The sequence below is a fragment of the Elgaria multicarinata genome, chromosome 18 (assembly GCF_023053635.1).
Source record: "Elgaria multicarinata webbii isolate HBS135686 ecotype San Diego chromosome 18, rElgMul1.1.pri, whole genome shotgun sequence".
NCBI classification, from domain to species: domain Eukaryota; kingdom Metazoa; phylum Chordata; class Lepidosauria; order Squamata; family Anguidae; genus Elgaria; species Elgaria multicarinata.
In genome coordinates, this window is record NC_086188.1 from 940713 (window position 1) to 959190 (window position 18478).

The 18478-nt window shown below is 46.4% G+C and overlaps 1 protein-coding gene across 1 annotated transcript in view; it reads left to right on the plus strand.

Moving 5' to 3' along the window:
* Positions 1-18407, plus strand: part of SETD1B (SET domain containing 1B, histone lysine methyltransferase) — a 50534-nt gene extending 32127 nt beyond the window's left edge. The window contains exons 8-18 of the mRNA XM_063144190.1: positions 1569-1742; positions 2499-2586; positions 4185-4405; positions 5849-5960; positions 6807-7298; positions 8312-9874; positions 11037-11203; positions 12010-12141; positions 12572-12691; positions 13916-14053; positions 14227-18407. Of these exons, the coding sequence (XP_063000260.1) occupies positions 1569-1742; positions 2499-2586; positions 4185-4405; positions 5849-5960; positions 6807-7298; positions 8312-9874; positions 11037-11203; positions 12010-12141; positions 12572-12691; positions 13916-14053; positions 14227-14400 (3381 nt within the window). The 3' untranslated portion in view covers positions 14401-18407. The remainder of the gene's footprint in view (positions 1-1568; positions 1743-2498; positions 2587-4184; positions 4406-5848; positions 5961-6806; positions 7299-8311; positions 9875-11036; positions 11204-12009; positions 12142-12571; positions 12692-13915; positions 14054-14226) is intronic.
* The last annotated feature ends 71 nt before the right edge of the window (positions 18408-18478 follow it).

Consider the following 18478-nt stretch of genomic DNA (forward strand, 5'->3'; position numbering starts at 1 on the left):
GGCCTTGTTTACGCTGCCTCCCTCCTTGTTCTGCTTGGAGCTTCTCCCAGTTCAGGCTCTGTAACTCTGCTCAAACCAAAACAGGAGATATCTCCCAACAAAACAACTGGGTGATAATAAATACAAGTAGAACAAAATCTAATAATAACGTTTTTTTATCGATGTAGTTAAAAATATATACATAACTATAAGAAAGCACACACTGTTATTTAGTGAAGAATCATACATCTAACCAATGGGAGGGAATATAATGTACAATAATGGCAGAACCGTACCAAAAATAACCAATGCCAAATAAACCAAATGTGTTGTGATGTACCGCCTTCCTCAGTGGGCTAGTAAAAGGGATATGTAAGAGGTATGTCCCAAAGTAAGCAAACATGTACACAGGCACAATTACAGACATAGGATTCTGCAGTGTTTAGACCTGTGGATATACAAACAACATTGTGTTTAAAAATATTTTACTTATAATTAAAAACAGCTACTTAAAACTGTATAAAAATACACCAGAAAAAAGCTCACCAATTTACTTAATCGTACCAGTCCTTCCTCTAATGGGTGTTATGATAATAAATAAATTGCAAGGGAGCCAAAAGCTCCACTATAACTGTTTTTGAGGGTGGCAAGGAACCACAGTACTCCTAAAAGCAAATATATGGGAATAAGTATCCATTTTAAAAGTAAAATAGATAACAAACTACACGTATATAAAACTACATACTCACGTGCAAGCAGTAGACTGATAAGAAAATAAAATAGCTCTGAATGTTGCCCGAACAGGAGCTTTCAAGCTATCTGTGCAGCCTGTGGAGGCTTCGGGCTCTCATTAAGTTCTTAAAACAAGCAAGGCACAGATGTAGAGAATGGAGCCTGATAAAGTCTTGATTAGCTCCTTAAAGGGCATTCAGCAAAAACCGACTGATAACAATGGATTATTTAAAAGCATCACCAGTAGACCTGCAAATCAAGCACAGAATGGCCATATACAACAGCACTGTTGTTGATAGTCCGTCTTAATACATTGCCATCCAGTTCATCTCTTCATTCAAGCCAACTGGAGATTTGGTCTTTAAAATAAAAATCCAGAACAGTTCCTGCTGGAGAAGGTCTACAGTGCAGCTGTTGGCCTTGGCCTTTGACTTTCTCCAAACAGCAGAACTTCAGATCATGGAGGTTTTGGTCACATTCCAGGAAGTGTTGAACAAGGAGGATGGTGGGGGGCTGAGAAACCCTCTGGTTTCTTCTACAGCTTTTGTGTTCACCAGTCCTGATCTTAATGGCTCTTGCAGTCATTCCCACATATAGGCCCTTGTAAAAAGTTGCAGTTAAAGAAGCCTCGATATAGGTAATTGTACATTGTCTCTCTACAGTTGAGCTTTCCCCATGGATGGTTCTGTATATGCTCTTGGTGGATTTGAACATCTTATGCTGGAAACATAACTCCGCACCTGTTCGGAGAAGTGAAAGGTTATTATGAGTAGATGATGCTCTTTTGTCCAGCTACCCAGTTCTAGCTGGATGGGCCAGTGTGTTTTCTCCTCTTTAATCTTGCCAATCTTACACAGGCATCACTTACGCCAGTAAAATCTGGGGAAAATAAAGATGAGGAGAAGCCAAAACCAAAGGACCGCATCACATCTTGCCTTCTAGAGAACTGGAACAAAGGCGAAGGGCTGGGTTATGAGGGCATCGGCTTGGGCATTGGGTTAAGAGGAGCCATCCGATTACCATCTTTCAAGGTAAGCCCAGCATCTTCTGCTTTCCTGTGGTACTCTAAAAGGATTTTGTTAAAGTACAATGGAAGTTTTAATACCTCTACTCTTCCAGATTTTCTGCCCAAAAAACTATCCTTTAGCTCTACGAACTGTATAAAAATGATGAAAGAATGACCCAGTATTGGCTCTTCACACCACTGAAGCTGTTACTGGCCAATTTCCTTCATTGTAGCAGTATAACAGGGTGTAGCACAGTGAATGGTTGCCTCTCACCCCTCTGTGTTTAAACAGGGCACTGGAAGTCTTGAAAGTCGGGTAACGTGCTTGTTTTTGTTTGAGAGAAGCATGCAAACATGTAAACTGTTTGGAGATCTATAGAAAACAGTTTAAACTTTGTTGACCTTGATAACATCCATGATTCTGTCATTCATCAGAAGCCCTTTAACAGATTTAAGAAAAGAGGTGATAAAGGGTTTATGGTTACTGTCTTGTTTTGTCTTTCTTGATGCACTTTCATGTATTTAGATTTTGGTGCTGGCTTCAGTGGATGATTGAAGTCCATTAAGGTTGAATTGTTTGTTAAATTAATTGAATTGGCATTAAATTACAAGTTAGAGTAAAATTGCTTTGACAAATATAATAAGGAGGAAAACAAACCTATTTTGGTGCTCTTTTAAGTAGCTGGCATCTTTCTGTTTTTTTAGGTTGTTGCCTATGGGTGGCGGAATATACCTCTCCAAATAACTCTCCCTAAATAGGTTCACTCTGTCCTTTCTGCAGGTAAAGAGAAAGGAACCGCCTGAAGCTGCCTCAGCTGGAGACCAGAAGAGAATCCGTCCCTCTGCCTCCGTAGACGACGAAGAGGAAGGTTGGCCAGCCATTGCTTTTTCCGCCAATGCAGTGGATTGGATCCAGACTTAGTCACACTTAGAGTAGACCTATTGAAATCAATGGGACTTAAGTTTGTTATGACTATCTAAAGTCCCATTGACATCAGTGGTTCTACTCTAAAGATGACTAAGTCTGGATTTAAAACTACATCGTCTTCTAATCTTCACACTGATGTCAATCTGGACATGCCACTGACAATTTGAGAGTTCCAACTTTTAGTCCTAATTTTTACAATTTAGCATCACTTTAAGGATCACTTTGTTACACAGATAGGACTTGGTGTTAAATTTTGCAATTCAGATATGCACTGTTCCATTAAGTAACATCTAAAATCGTAGAAAAAATATTTCTGTATCATGGAAAGAACAAGTTGTTCAATATTATAACTGGTTTAATGCTATTCCACTTAGAAATGAAAGAACCCCAAGTCTCATTAAAAATCTAATTTAGTACTTTTCTGTCTTGGAACTCTTTGGAGAAGTACAAAAAATAATAGTTTGATGTACTGCACTTTATTTATCTAAAGACTTAAAGGTGTTTGGTAATCCCATTTCTCTCAACCATTATTCCAGCAGCAGTTAATAATGTGCTTTTGACAATTGCTGAAAACTCACTTGTTTATGCTGGCTTTTCCCAACCATTAACATATCTAAATGCTGTTACACTTTTGTTGTGAACCATTATGGGATTGAAATGTTGCTTCTTGATGTGGAATATGTGGGACTAAAAATGCAGAGGTTCCCAGAGCTCAGCTTGCGAAGGGAGAGATGTTTTCCCGTTCCTCAATATGTCAGAAATGGTGTCTTAAAAATAAAATCTTGCATGAAGTGCGTAAAGTCCAGAGATACAGCCCACAGGCAGGCACATAAGTCTGTAATCCCAGCACTGTCACATTCTGATGTGACCAAGAAACCAAACCCAAAGGTTGGGGCTGTGCAGATCAATGGCAAGTCAGTGTGTGTGTGTGTGTGTGTGTGTGTGTGTGTGTTTTTGTGTGTGTGTGTTTGTTTATATAAGAACAAGATAGAAGATTTGAGTCTCATTGCCTGATTTAGTCCAAAAAAGGCACAATTTAAATCCCTACACTGACTTCCTGTCTGTTCCTGGCTCCTTCATTGACTTCTTGTTCTTACTGTCAAAGCCCTTTGTGACCTTGCACCCCCATGATCCTTCTGCTCTCATTTCCCCATCAATCCCTGCCTCTCACACCTTTTGTGATGCAACCTTCAGATTCCTCTGAAAAACTCACCTTTTCAAAGAAGTAAACCTAAGTATGTGTAACAGCAATAGCTTTATAGAGATTCCTTTATTTGCTTCGGCCACAGGACTTTGCATTTAAAATAAAATGCCTGTCATAAGAATTGGCATTTTGCCAGTGCTACATCTAGATGTACATATAACAATGACAAATAGCTAAGTTCTTCCCATTCATAATATATTTTCAAGGTACTTGAGCACTGAGTAACTTTGCTCACCTGTCTGTTTTGATGATTGGGCAGAGGGGACACAGTTCTTTGCTTCCCAGCATTGTGGCTGACTCCACCCCCACTCTCATGGTTTATTTTTGCTCTCCAGAATCTGAACGAGATCGAGACCTGCCAGATGCAGCCTCAGACCTCTCTAAGAAGGATGCAGAAGCTGTCGGCATCAGAAGGAGACCTGCCAGACCATTAGAGCTGGACAGTGAAGGAGAGGAGGAGGATTCGGGCAAAGATGAGGAGGAGGAGGAATCCTCTTCAGAAAAGGAGCCAGAACAGGAGGAAGAAGACAGGGTGATGAAATCCATGTCTGACAAGGTATGTCCTGTCATTTGTGTGAGTTGTCTCCTCTGGCTGCATGGACATGAATGAGGGGAATCTGCTTGTCTTGTCTCCAGTGTTGCATGAGCAGCCTTCTACTCTCACAACCTAGCTTCCTCTTCCTCTACCCTTCTCCAAATAGTCTCCAGGGGGTCCCCCAACACTGGAGCAGATTTGAGGGGTGGGCTGCAGGGAGAGGGGGAATAGTTTCTGGTGTTGGACAGACGCCACTATTCAACCCGTTATGCTTGTGGAATTCATCAGGAGTGTCTGCCTCCTGTACTGTTCACAGAATGCTTTACGCTCAGGAGTATGTTGTTAACTTTCCCCCATAAAATGTGATCATATTCACTCCAGTGATATCATGGGAGGATATCCCAGAGTGCTCTGCTTCTTGGAGAGGAAGCGGCCTTCCTCTTGATTGTAGACTGAGGTACCTGGGAAGGCATAGAGCGCACGTGACTTGATATTTTTATGATGAACAAATTATTCTGGTGTAGGGCTACATGGCCTTTAGAAAAGTTTGTGTACTTTGCCTTCCCCTTGCTTCATCTTCATCTCCAGTGAGAGCAGAGTAAGAGATAAAGAGCATCAATCTGTTTATTTTATTTACTTTTATTTTTTTAAATGTATTTATATCCCACCTTTTAGGGTAAAATCATCACAGAGCAACTTACAGCAATTAATAAATACTATATCAAGTAATAAAACATTTAAAAACAAAAACAATAAATTAACAATTAAAACAGTAGCAACTAAAACATAGATCCAAATAAACCACCAATAAAAAGTTGAGCGGAATAAAAAAGCATTTAATATCCACTTAAATGCCTCCCGTGAGAGGGGCCATGTTACTTGCAATACTATCCGTAATGTTTCACAGTCATGGTCTCATGCTTTTCTCAGTGAGTGACAGCCTCATCCATTGCAAATCCCTTGGTGAACCAGGGTTGGGATGTGTGTGGGGGTGTGTGTGTCTGGGTCTGTTATCTCTGTCTCGTACTTACTAGGTCAGTGGTCCAAAAGGGACTTTGTGCAAACTATTCCCTGACTGTGAGCTTTTCTTTCTTCTTTGCTCACAATCTAGTTTTGGGATTGCCCTCTGCCACTTGGCTTACATCTCTACTAACACACACACTGTCTGTAGCTTTAGTTGTTTGCATGCGTTCATACATGTTGCTCTTCCCAGATTTGAAAATTGGTGTGGTTTCCTTCTTTTTTCAACTTCAAATTCCCCTTCCTTTCTACGAAGGGGTACCACATTACATGCCCTGGATCCATTGCCATTCATTTTATCCACACATTTGTACCTTATGTGCCATGGTGGTGCTGGAGGTCTTTTGTCATGTCATAATATAAGCACTCAGTGAACATGCTTTCTCCCCTCCCCCCAAAAAACATGGATGTTTGCTGAACTTTCAAAATGCCTTGTCTCCCAAGGAAGAGGAGGAGGAGGAAGGTATCAATGAAGAGGAGGACGGGGAGGAGGAAGACGAAGAAGAGCCTGAAGCAGGGATGAGTGAAAAAGAGGAGGATCAGGATTCTGAAGAAGGTATGAGGTCTTGTCAGTATCTAAATAAATGTAAGGTTTTGATTTGGTAACATGTTTTTTTCATGCTGACTGGCTATATTGTCCGGTTTGAATGTTTGAAAGCGCTAGTATATAACCTGTGTTTCAAGGTAAGATTTAATATGAGTTACTGCAGACTGATGCCCATTGGAACAAAAACTAAATTGGCTACGACCACCCAGGAGAGAGATCTTGACATTCGAGTAGGAAGCTCATTGTACTGTGATAGTGTGAGAGGCAGGGCCAGGGCCAGGAGTTCTCCAGAAAGGAGTTGAAAATGAAGCAGCACCTTTCATAGTATTGTCGTATAATTTAACATGCACCCAAATTTCGTATGCCATATGCAGTTGTCGTTGCCCCATCTAGAATAAATTGTAAAACAGGTGAAGTTTCACTGAAGCCCCTAAAAAGAACATGGGGGAAGGAAAAGGCCAAACTTCATTCTTATGAAGGAAGGAGGTGCAAGAAGCTTGTTCAGTCAGAAAAAAAAGGTTGTGAAGGGCAGATAAATGAAGAGGAAAGATCACCTGTCTGTAAGGCTCTGGAACTTGGGGTTTCCCAATGAAACTGATTCATTTTAGGGTACAAAGAAGTATTTCACATAATGCCTTGTTTCGGGATTTTGTAATGGGTGGTAACATAGTTTGCTTTGTAAAATCCATTAGAATGGCTGTCTGTAGAGTGGGTATGTGATAAGAGGAGTAAAAAGTAAGAGGGGGGAGGGGGAGGCGGAAACAACAGCCTTACAATTCTCATTCATTTCTCCAGTCTGGCCCGAGCCAAGTCAAGGCCTGAAGAAACCACATTAACTTTTTGTCTCCCCAGTAGAGGGGGTAGGAAGTCCTGCCTCCTCCAGAGCAGAGCTTGAGTCATCTGATGAAAGTGAGGAATCCTCAGAATTTGGGACAAGCTCTGACTCTGATGATGAAGAGGAAGAAGAGGAGGAGGAAGAAGAAGAAGAAGAGGAGGAGGAGGAGGAGGAGGAGGAGGAAGAGGACTATGAGGAACAGGTGGAGGATAACATCGGGGTGTCCCTACAGCAAGAAAGGGAAGCTATGCCCACCGAATTGGCCATTGAGTCACTCACTCAAGAGCCTGAATATGATGATCAAAAGGAGACTATCCTGAACTTGTTCCCAGTGGAAGATTATATGGGAGGGACTCCACTCGCACTGGCTGAACCTTCAATGCCAGAAGGAGAGGAGCAGAGGGAAGAAGAAATTGGTGAGGTGCCCGAGGAGTCTCTTGCTGCCGAGGTGCTGGTGGTTATTGAAAGAGCCCAGGAGGAAAAGTTCCAGCTGTCTCCGGTGTGCGTGCCAGGTAGGGGGGAATCTTCCGACCATGCTGCTGACAGTCTCTGCAGTGCTAGCTCTCTCTGAGGAGAAGCTCCTGACTGTGTGTCTGTCTCTTTCTGCTCCTGTACTTGCTTTGTGGGATCTTAGGGAGGGAATAAGCTCAGGGGAGAGGAGAGGACCTGAGGGAGGCAGCACATGAGCCCCAGGCTCATTCATGTAACGCCAGGCAGCCCCATAGTAGAAAATCAGCTTGCGATTGGCACTGTGAGCTCTTTTCTTGTCGACAGGCACGGAATTGGGTATTTGGCATGGACGTTGCGATCTCAGCTTTTGTTTTAAAAGAAGGGCAAGAAGGTTTTAGCTCTCAGGGCTGTGGAGATGAAATGTGTTAGCTATGCTTCTGAAGACTCAGCTTTTGGGGAGGGTGACAAGCAGGCCCTGATTTCAGTGCTCAGTACATGTCCTGCTGCCTGCCCTTCCTCTGCCACAGCTGTCTTTTCATATCCCATCTCCATTCCCTGCCCTTTTCCTTGTATGCCATCCCAGTAAATTACCCAAATGTTCTACACCAGGGGTGGGCGGCTTGTGGCCTTCCACATGTTTTGGCCTACAACACCCATCAGGCTTAGCCAGCATAGTCAATGGTGAAGGATGATGGGAATTGTAGGTAATACATCTGAAGGACCCTAAGTTGCCTGTCCCAGTTCTAAGCCTCTGGGTAGCAGAATAGAACTGCTTCCGTTGCACTGTTATTTTATCCCTATGGAATTTGGGGGTTTCGTGGGGCAGAGGGCACACGCTCCAGCCCAAGGATGAACTTTAGTTTTAGGTTCCGCAGGAGGAGCGATGCACTGGCTCGCTGTAGAGGAACCTCGCTTTTAAATTGTAGCCATCTCTGTGCAACGTAAGAAGCCAGAGCTGTGCTGTTGGCTGGGCGGTGTGCCCTAGTTTGTACCCTCAGTGGAGTCATCCAAAGGGGCATTATTAGCGATGAAATGATGCCATTTGCTCCTCTCTCTTTTTCTTCCCTTCTCCCAGTGGAGGAATGTGAAGCAGCTGTTGCCCCGGAGCCTGAGGTGCTGGATGGTCCAAAGCCAGAGACGCAGGCCGAGGAACACCTCCGACCGCTGACCCCAGTGGGGCTTTTTGGAGAAGCACAGTCTGGCAAGCCCTCCTTTTCCACCCAGCCCGACGATAGCAATGGAGAAGCCCGAGCAAGAAGCCAGCCGCCATGCACTGCTGAGGAAGAGGACCGGCTCCCTCTGACTCCCGGCAGGGATGTTCTGGCTCGCTTGGAGCCTCCTGGACTTTCCGTGAATGCCGTGCCGCCCTGTTCGCTTCCCCTCCCCTCCATCCTTGCGAGCAAAGAGGAAGCCTTGCTTCTTCCCGACAAGTTCCCTGATCAGCTAACTGTGACCAAAGCGCTGCTGGAGGAAGAGCTCCCTCGGACTCCTGGGCGGGACATTTTAGCCAAGTGCATGCACAGCCTCTCCAAGTCCCAGAGCACGGACACTGTGCCGGCCACGCCTGGCAGCGAGGCTCCTCTCACAGGCAGCAGCTTGACCCTAAGCTCCCCACAAGTCCCAGGGAGCCCCTTTTCCTACCCATCCCAGTCCCCCGGGATCAACAGTGGTGGCATTCCTCGGACTCCTGGGCGGGACTTCACTTTCACGCCGACGTTCCCCGAGCCCGTTGCCACCCTTCCTTGCCTTTCGTCTGGCAAGAAGCCCTCAGAGGATGACCCTGAGGAGAAGGTCTTTAAAGAGCCTCTTGGTGCTTCCTTATTGGCTGGCGTGAACAGTGTCCCCTCCCCCATTCCCTTTGCCAGCCCACCCGTCCCAGCTTTCCACGCGCACATGGACTTGCCTCCCAACCAGCCCGTCCCTTTTGCGGTCCGGCCGTGCGTATTCATGGACTCGCAAATGCCTCTAGAGGGGTGCAGCCCAGATGCCCGGCCGCTCTTGCCCTTCCCAGATGTCCCTGGGGCTTCCCCGCCGCTCCCTCCTCCCCCTCCATCTCCTGTGTTGCCTGTCAAAAGGAAGCCGGGCCGGCCAAAGCGCTCCTCTCCGCTGGGCCCCCCCTTTGACGCCTATTCCGGCAAGCCCGTGGAGCCTCCGCTTCTTCCGATCCCAGTCGCCTTGGCTGAAAGTGCTGTGAGCAAAGAGCTGCTGAGTAGCCACCCGGAGGCCATCTATGCCCTGAAAGACCCGGAAGCAGTGACCCTGGACTTCCGGAATGACCTCTTCCACGACAAGGTCCCCACCGAGGTTTTAGCTGAGAAACTTCCCTTTAAGGAGCTGGAGAACCAGTGGAATGAGGACTTCAAAGAGGACGAGGCTTACCTGAAATCCAGGCGCCAGTGGAGGCGCCAGAAGAAGCGGACGGATGATGTCCCGACAATTCCTTCCCCCGAGTATTCCCCGCATCGCTATCACTTTAGGCCCCGCTCTGAGTTTGAGGAGATGACCATTTTGTATGATATTTGGAATGGGGGGATTGATGAAGAGGATATCCATTTCCTGTGCGTTACCTACGATCACTTGTTGCAGCAAGACAATGGCATGGACTGGCTGAACGACACCCTGTGGGTATACCACCCTCATATCCTTTTCTTGCTGCCCTGTCAGACTGGGCTTCCTTAGGAGGCCATCGTTTTAGAGCAGCCGGATTTACTGGGCATTGCTGTAGCTGGTCAACACTGTATTTATTGCAAGCCTTTATAATATAGCGGAAAATACAGACATTGCATTTAATAATGGCAGATCACCTTCAGAAACAATATATGAAAAGAACGTAGAAATAGGAAAAGAAACAGAACTTAGGCCTTCTGATTCCAGAAAGGTAACCAGAGAAAAATGTTCTACATTTTCCAGTGCTGGCTGGAAAATGCTGAGAATTATAGGAATTTTTCCTGTCCAAATGTCCATACGATTGTACACTAAAAGAGAAAGCCAGGCCACTTTTAAGATTGCCCATTTCCCCGTATCATTTAACAAATATGCCTGCTTATTCGGCAATGGCCGGTCCACCGTTCTGCCCTCAAAACACCTCTCTAGGAGCTCTTTAAAGGGAGCCAAAGAAGTTCATCATCAGCCCGATACTCAAGAGCTCCTGGACAACATTGGCTGGGCACAATGCCTGTGCCGAGAAATGGCTGCGTGTTCTTTTCTTAGAGTACTACGGGTGGTTTGTTTTTTTTAATTGTAGGTAGTTATTCTAGTCTATTTGATGGATAGGTTTTCCAAACTGTATTTGACAAGGTGGAAACAAAATTCCTATTAGTTTTTTCTTTTAGGCAGCTCATTATGTGGCAATTGCTATGCTATGCTGTTCCAATGGATAAGAGATACAGAGTAGGTAAAAAGTAGCCTTTCATTGAACCAACTTTGCTTGGTTAGAGGAGCATTCAAGTTTACAAGTCTCACAAAACTGTTCTTCAACCAGAACTGAATTCTACCTGGCAGAGAATTCTGTGAAATGTAGAAGTTTGCATAACACTTGTTAACCCAAGTTAATGCCAATAGATGTTTTTATTTTTATTTTATATACTTTTAAGCCAATAGTTTAACCCTATGTACTGCCTTCTTCTTCTTCTTCTTCTTCTTCTTCTTCTTCTTCTTCTTCTTCTTCTTCTTCTTCTTCTTCTTCTTCTTCTTCTTCTGTTGTTGTATAGTCTTAGGGCAAAACAGTATCATGCTTCGTGAGCAACCCGTAGGGTCTGGTAGCCCACATGCAGTGGGGTTTTCCCTTAACTCAGAGCCACCAACCAGCTTTTCTCTCCCAAAGAAGAAGAAACGGGATGATGGGATGCGGGAACACGTTACCGGCTGCGCCCGAAGTGAGGGCTATTACAAAATCGACAAGAAAGACAAACTGAAATACCTCAATAACAGCCGCGCGTTTGCAGAGGAGCCTCCGGCTGATACGCAGGTGAGGGGTGTATGTGTGTGTGTCTGTCTCTCTCTCTCTCCTCGCTGCCAGTTGCTCTTGCTCTGACTGGAATTGCCTTTGTGCCCGTGAGGGTGGCAATTCTTCAGGCAGCTCCTTCCAAGCTGGAGTAGACTTTAAAGCTCTTCCATTTGGGGTAGAACAAATGAGAAGCTTGAATTGCTCACAAGCTCCTGGATGTCCAAAACTGAGGCGATGGGCATGTCATTGGGTTCATTTGCAAATGGAATTAATATCTTTACTGGCCCACTAAAAGCAGAAGGCTACATAAGCAGCAGTCTTGCTAGCAAGTCAGCCCAACAGTCCGCCCAGCCCAGCCTTCTCTGACCTGGTGCTCTCCAGATGTGTTGGACAGCAAGTCCCATCATTGCCACCCAGGCTGGGGGAGGGTGAGCTACCCTATATATGAACATGGGATGATGCCTTCTATGGAGTCAGGCAATTGACTCACTTGCCCCTGTATCCTCCACTGTGACGAGCAGGGCCTTTCCAGGCCTTTGAGCGGCAAGTGTCGAGGCTAGAACCTGGGGCAGTCTGTTCACTGAGCAGGGGCTCTGCTGGGGAGCCCTGGGCCGGGATCTCTCCTCCCAGCAGCCCTCTGCACGCTGTTGAGCCAAAGGCATCCTCAGCTTTGCGCCATGAGCTGGATGGGGCAGAGACTGGGCCCGGAGTCTTGCTTGCCCTGCCAGTGACCTGCTGTCCCTCCACAGCCTTGATGCAAAACCTCCTCAGAAGCAAACCCCTTTAATAGCTGTCTAACCCTGGAGTGGCCCTTTTTTCTCTCTTAGGGAATGAGTATCCCTGCCCAGGTACACGTCTCCACCCGTGCTGGCTCCGAGCGCAGGTCTGAGCAGCGCAGGCTCCTGTCGTCCTTCACTGGCAGCTGCGACAGCGACTTGCTCAAATTCAACCAACTCAAGGTATGTTGCATGGCTGTCCCCTCGGTGGCAGCCCATTGCTGTGCCGCTGGACAGTGAACTGTCTGTTTTCCATGTGACGGCATGGCTGGAATGGGGCCCCGGAAGGGTCCAGGGCAGGCTCTGCAAAAGACGGTTGTGGCTCAACAGGGGTTGATCGCTGTGGACCGAACTAAGCAGCCTAGTGACGACTCTGAAAAGCATCCTTGGCTCCAGATTTTTAGGAATCGCTCTACTTAAAATCTTGCAGCTCATTCTTCTTCTTCTTGCTACTATTGTTGTTGTTGTTGTTGTTATTGCTATTTTATTTCTATGCCACTTCTCTTTTGCACAAATCCCAAAGCAGCATACAAGTGTGCCCTTGTATCTTGTTAGTTTTCTAGCACATGGCTCACAATAGTCTTCTATCTCTTCCCTGTCCCCCACCGTGTAGTTCCGGAAGAAAAAGCTAAAGTTCTGTAAGAGCCACATTCATGACTGGGGACTGTTTGCGATGGAGCCCATTGCTGCTGACGAGATGGTGATTGAGTACGTGGGCCAGAATATCCGGCAGGTAAGCTGGGAGAAGCCACAGAGCTCTCCCAGGAGGAGTCTGTCTTTGCTCCCCCTTGAAACCCCCGGGGTCTCAGTCCCTTCCATTCAAAGCAGGGGCGCAGGGCCAAAGGGAAAAGAGGCAGGGCCAAAACACACACACACACACACACACACACACACACTTACTTGCTGCTGGTAACTAAGCCTTGGGAGAGGCAGCTCAGTCTCTTAAAATGGCGGGTGGGGAGGAGGGATGCACCCCGCATCCAAAGCTCTCTAGGCAGTTCACAAAAAAATTACAAACCATTAAAATAGATAATCCAAAGAGCAAATAGAAAAGCATTTACATAATACTATATCAGCATCTCTCTCTCTCTCTCTCTCTCACACACACACACGCAACATATCTCTAAAAACAAAATGTTAAACCTTCAGCCAATGATGATCCAAGACCTAATTTAAGACATGCCGCCAGATGCCTGAGAGGAGGGCAGTTTTTAACCTGGTGCCGAAGAGAAAACCATGTTGGTGCCAGGCGGCGGCCCTTGTCAGGGAGATCATTGCATAACTGGGTGGGGCGTGGGGGCACTGCCAACAAAGCCCTCTCTCTTATTGCCACCTTCCGAGCTTTCCAGGCGCCAGGTTAAAACTGCCCTCTTCTCTCAGGGTCTTGGATGCTGAGGGTAGTATAATTCATGCCAGAAGAGGCACTCCATCAGGTATTGGGGTCTTGAGCCATGTAAGGCTTCGTAGGACAAAAGCAGCACCTTGAATTTGGCTCAGAAACATACAGGCAAGCCAGGATGGGAGCAGGCACCAAGATGTCTAGGAGCTAGAATGGAAAAAGCCCCAGGGAGGAGGCAAGCATGGCCCACTCTTCCCTTGGAGGGCCACCTGGCCTGGAAATAGTCCCGTTTCCCCCTCCCTTCACCCTTCTCTCTGGAAGCCTTCAGGGCCCCAGCCCGCTGCTCTTCCCCCAATATTGTCTACAGAAACCCGGGCATATCACCGCCTCTCATGCCAGACTTTAGGACAGGTACCCATTGTCCAATACATGGACCTCCCCTGTTTGTCCCTTTGAAAACGCTGCCCTTAAGATTTACACTGTGAAATCTTGCCACTTTTCAGCCATGGAGGGATCTTAGTGATCTAAACACTGACATCTTGATAGAGTTTGACTCAGTCAAGGCCTGAGTGGTTGCCCTTAGAAAGGGCCTCTGGTGACTTCCGGCTTGTTCTGCAGGTAATTGCTGATATGCGAGAGAAACGATACGAGGACGAAGGCATTGGGAGCAGTTACATGTTCCGAGTCGACCACGACACAATTATTGATGCAACCAAGTGTGGGAACTTTGCCAGGTTTATTAATCACAGTTGCAATGTAAGTATTACTGGGCCTCACAAGTTCTGTTGAGCCCCTAAAAAAGTTGCAATAGACCTGACTTCTTAACATAAATCCTGTATTAAGGGGGTGGTTGTGGAGAGTTCATACAGCCCCCTTTCTGTTCCCACAGACCCAAAATCTAAATAACCTTTTTAATGCTGTCTCTCTAGCCAAATTGCTATGCTAAAGTCATCACAGTGGAATCCCAAAAGAAGATTGTCATTTACTCGAAGCAGCACATCAATGTGAACGAGGAAATTACTTACGACTACAAATTCCCCATCGAGGACGTCAAGATCCCCTGCTTGTGTGGCTCTGAGAACTGCAGAGGGACCCTGAATTAAACCCAAGGTTATTTGCCACGCACTGGCTCTGTCCGGACTGTGGTAACCGAGGGTGGTTGCACTTTTGCCAAAAAGGAGGAGGAAGAAGGAAAAAAAATAATGAGGGGGGGGGGAATGGACGAGGGCGAGGGAGAGAGAGAAAATCCCGCTGGGCACGTTCTGTCCTTTTGTCAAGAAAAGTGCAAATTGCAGACACGCACACTAGGACTCTTCAGGCTGCAGGTGCTTTTGGGACGTCAGATCCAGAACTCCCCTGGCAAATAGCTCCCCTTCATCAGTGGCACCGAACGTCAAACACTATCTCTTTTCCCCCTCTGCCCTCTCCGTCATGGCAGAGCTCTCCTGAGTAGAATAAGGTACCTTCTTATTGTTTAAAAACGTTCCTCTTTCTATAAAATGCTGCTACCTTTTCCTCATGAATTTTGTTTGCAGGGGGTTGGGGGTGGGGGGATCAGTAGAAAGACATTCGAGATTTTAAAATGTGAAGCAGAGACTGAACAAGAGACGTTCATGAGTCGAACGGAAGCTGGCTGGGGTTGAGCGTAGCGAGAGCTGTCAAGGGACAGCGAGCAGTGGGGTGGGGGCTTCTTTTTGCGTTTGTCAAGCACAGAGTCACCCTCTTCCATCTCTGGATCCCTGAGTGGTCTGAAACGCTTGGATCTGGCTCAAGGGTGCCACCTTCACGCCCATCGGCATTCTGCTGGTCTGCTTGGAGAGGATCTGGCAGGAAGGTGCTGTTGACTGTGCCTAGCAGTGAGTGGCCTTTCTTTTTCACAGTAGAGGGTGCTCTCCCAGCCCCGCCCCCCGTGCTTTCATTAGCATTTATTTCTGCCGTACAAACATTTGGTCACACAGCATGCTGAGTGGACTCCCTCAGTCCCTGCTGCTGGGCATCCTTCATGCCTGTCTGAGAGGCCTGCGCAAGAAGCCAGTGTAGAGACCACCAGAAGGGAATAGAGGGGATGAAACGGCTGGGCTGCAGAGGAGTCGCCGACCAGGACAAGGTCTGTCCCTTGGCTGGCACCCAAACCCACATCAGACGCCGCTTTTCTCTCGCCTTCCTCCCCCCCCCCCCCCGCCCCTATTGTCACCTCTGGCTATGTGAGCCTTTAATCGTATGCTCCCTCTCTTTCTAAATATTCAAAAGCGTTCTTCTAAAAAGAACCGAGCTCTGCCTCCCTCAGCCAAATGGGACAGTGTCTTGCTCAGTGACCAACCTTGGCTTGCTAGAGCTTAGTTGTGCAACTGTCAGGTGTGGCGCACAAGGGTGTGTGAATGCGTTGATGGAGTGGAGAGCAGCTGTTTTATGGCCTTAAGAAGCAATACTTTTTAATACCAATTTCCAGCAGCAAACCAACTTTTTAGTTGACGCCTGTCCTAAACAAACACATAATACCTGGGTGCAAATGATAGAGAAGATAAAAAAAGCATTGTATTGACATTTTCAATGTGTGTCATATTTACCATTGTACCCCTGAAGAAGATTGCTGCTCAAAATCCATATACTAAAGAGGTTCCTTTAAAATTAGTTCCAAGGCTGCTATGCTAGACAAATCTTGAAATATTTGCCCATTTTCAGTACTCAGTTTCTTGTTCATGGCTTGAAGTTATCGAACTTTAAACTTGCTGTACTAAGAATTAATTTGCTAGAGAAGAAATGAGGCAACTAGAGTAGGCATAAATAATACCTCCGGCAGCCCCCCTCCCCCCTGCCCACCTGACCCAAGACTTGACATCTGGTGCCCTGTGTTGTTTGGATGGCTTCTGTATTCCCCTTCTTTTAAGGCAGTGGGATTTTGCCAGCAACCCCTCTGCAAGTTACTTGATAGGTGCATCTCCCTTTTCTAGTATGCAAAAGCCTACAGAAAGAAGGAGACTTAAACCAACGCAAGCTGCCTTATCTGTGTTTCCAGCTGGGCTGGTTCTTTTGACCTGGCGGGTTGGATAGTCTGAGCTATAAGGAGCTGGGTATGGGAGATCCAGGCCAGACCCTCCGTGAAGCTGGTTGGTTGAGACCAGCGTCTTTTCCCTTTTGCCTGGCTCCCTGCTTTCTTTCAACTCTTCCTTTGGCATGCGTGTGGTGTTGGCTTTTTATGCTTCCAGTCTTTGAGAAAGCCACATCCGTCTCATGACAGAGGTTGTTGTCAATATTAACGTGTTCCTGTGCTTTTCCTTCCATACCACAAGGAATGCCTACTGCACAAACATGCGCTGAAAGGCAGTGAAGCAAAGGGTCCTGGTGAGTTGTCTCAGTTATTAATCTCACGTGTTTGAATAGTTAAATTGTTGGGAAACACATTCCCTTGGGGAAATACGGCAATATTAGGACTACTGCAATCGCTCGCTTCTGTTGGTTTAACCTCAGTCAGAACTTGAAGCAACTTCCAGGCATAGAAGTTGTGACGTCACTGCCACAGACCCCCCACCCCTCCTGACTCCGACCCTGCTATGACTGGGGTGGCAGGATAGAGGAAGGACCGTGTATAGCCGAAACCTTGCCAAGCTTTGGTGAGAGGCTTTCCGAAGTGTTTTCATTCATACGCACAAGCATAACCTGAACTTTAAATCCAAAGTACCTTTGGACCCCTCCGGAGCTGGTTCGGCTTCCATTCCTTGAAGAGCTCGGGGCTGAAAGGACCCTTGGATGGAGACCTGCACCTCTGACTCCGCCCCAGATGGGGGGGAGGGGCTCCTTCACAGCCGCTCTTTGGAAGGAATGAGGATCCACTCTTGAAGCGGTGGGGTGGGGTGGGGAGGCGTAGCAGTGACCACAGGCCTGACTTTCCAAGTCTCCACCCTACCTCCTTCCTCCCCTGTTCCCCAAAGGAGTGCCAAATTCTTGTCAGCCCACTCACTGACAAGCCTTCTTTTCCACTCCCAAGGGCGGTGGGGAGGTCAGCTTGGCTTCCATTGAGTTTTCAGCCGGTGTCATCTAGCACATGTCTCTGTGCGATCATTCAGTCCCAGCCTGCTTGGTTTCATACAATCATCTCTCTTCCCTCTGCCTCAGTTTCTAATTTGAGGTTAAATATTGGGAGTTCAGGAGGGCAGCAAGGAGTCTGTCCCACTCTGGCACATATTTATATTGTCAAAGAAGCTTATTTCTACAATGGGGTAGAGGCGGGGCGGGGCGGGGAGGAAATAATTTTAATACTCTGATGGAAAGTTGTTTCAGTTTTGTCATTTGTGACCTATTTTCAGGGATCATTTCAGTGCATTTCTGTATAAAATGTTTTTTAAAAGGAGGGGAAAATGAAATTTTGCAGTTTAAAATGGACACATCATCTGTACATAGGCAACCGTTCTGACTCTTCTCTTCAAAACACTGTTTCTTGTAGAAACACGTTGATTTTGTTTGTTTTTTTGTTTTGGGGCTGTTTTGTTTGTACTTCAAAAGCATGTAAATAATTTGTTAAAAATGACTATTGGAGTTTGGAGTTCATTTTTTAAAAGATGGCCAGCCCGAGTCCTCAAGCAGAGAATGGAACATGGCGTGGCGGGGCCCACTGAGGGAAAGAGCTGGTGCCATTTACAGCTTGTGTCAAGCTATGTATAATGTAAATTTTGTACATTTTTTTTGTCAATACGTAGCTCAAACTAGAAGCATTAAGAGGCTGAAGATTAAAAAAAATGCCAAGTTGAGGCTTTTTTTATTTGCCTTTCTGATACCTTAACGTGCAAAATCTATTTATTTCAGACAAGAAAATGTGTATAGTCTATTAATGACAACCTAAAATGTATTTAAGCAAATCTGCAACATTGATTTTTTTTTTCCAAATATAAATTTTCTTCTATTTTATAACGTTCCTTCTCGATTACCAATGTAGTATTTGTAGAAGCAAAAAGAAACATGTACCTGCCACGGTCTGGAGCTTCAAGGTGTTCCAATGCCCATGTGCCGCTTCCACCTGAGCAGAGTATTGCCCCCCCCCCAGCAAGGCAAGCCCTACTGGGGCGGAGCTCTGTGTGCCCCATCGGGGCTTCTGGCTTTCTCATTAGAGCTGCTAGAGTGGGGCAATTCCTAGGGGGAGTCGGGGCGGGGGTGGGGGGAACAAAGGATACTCTAAATTTGGGAAGT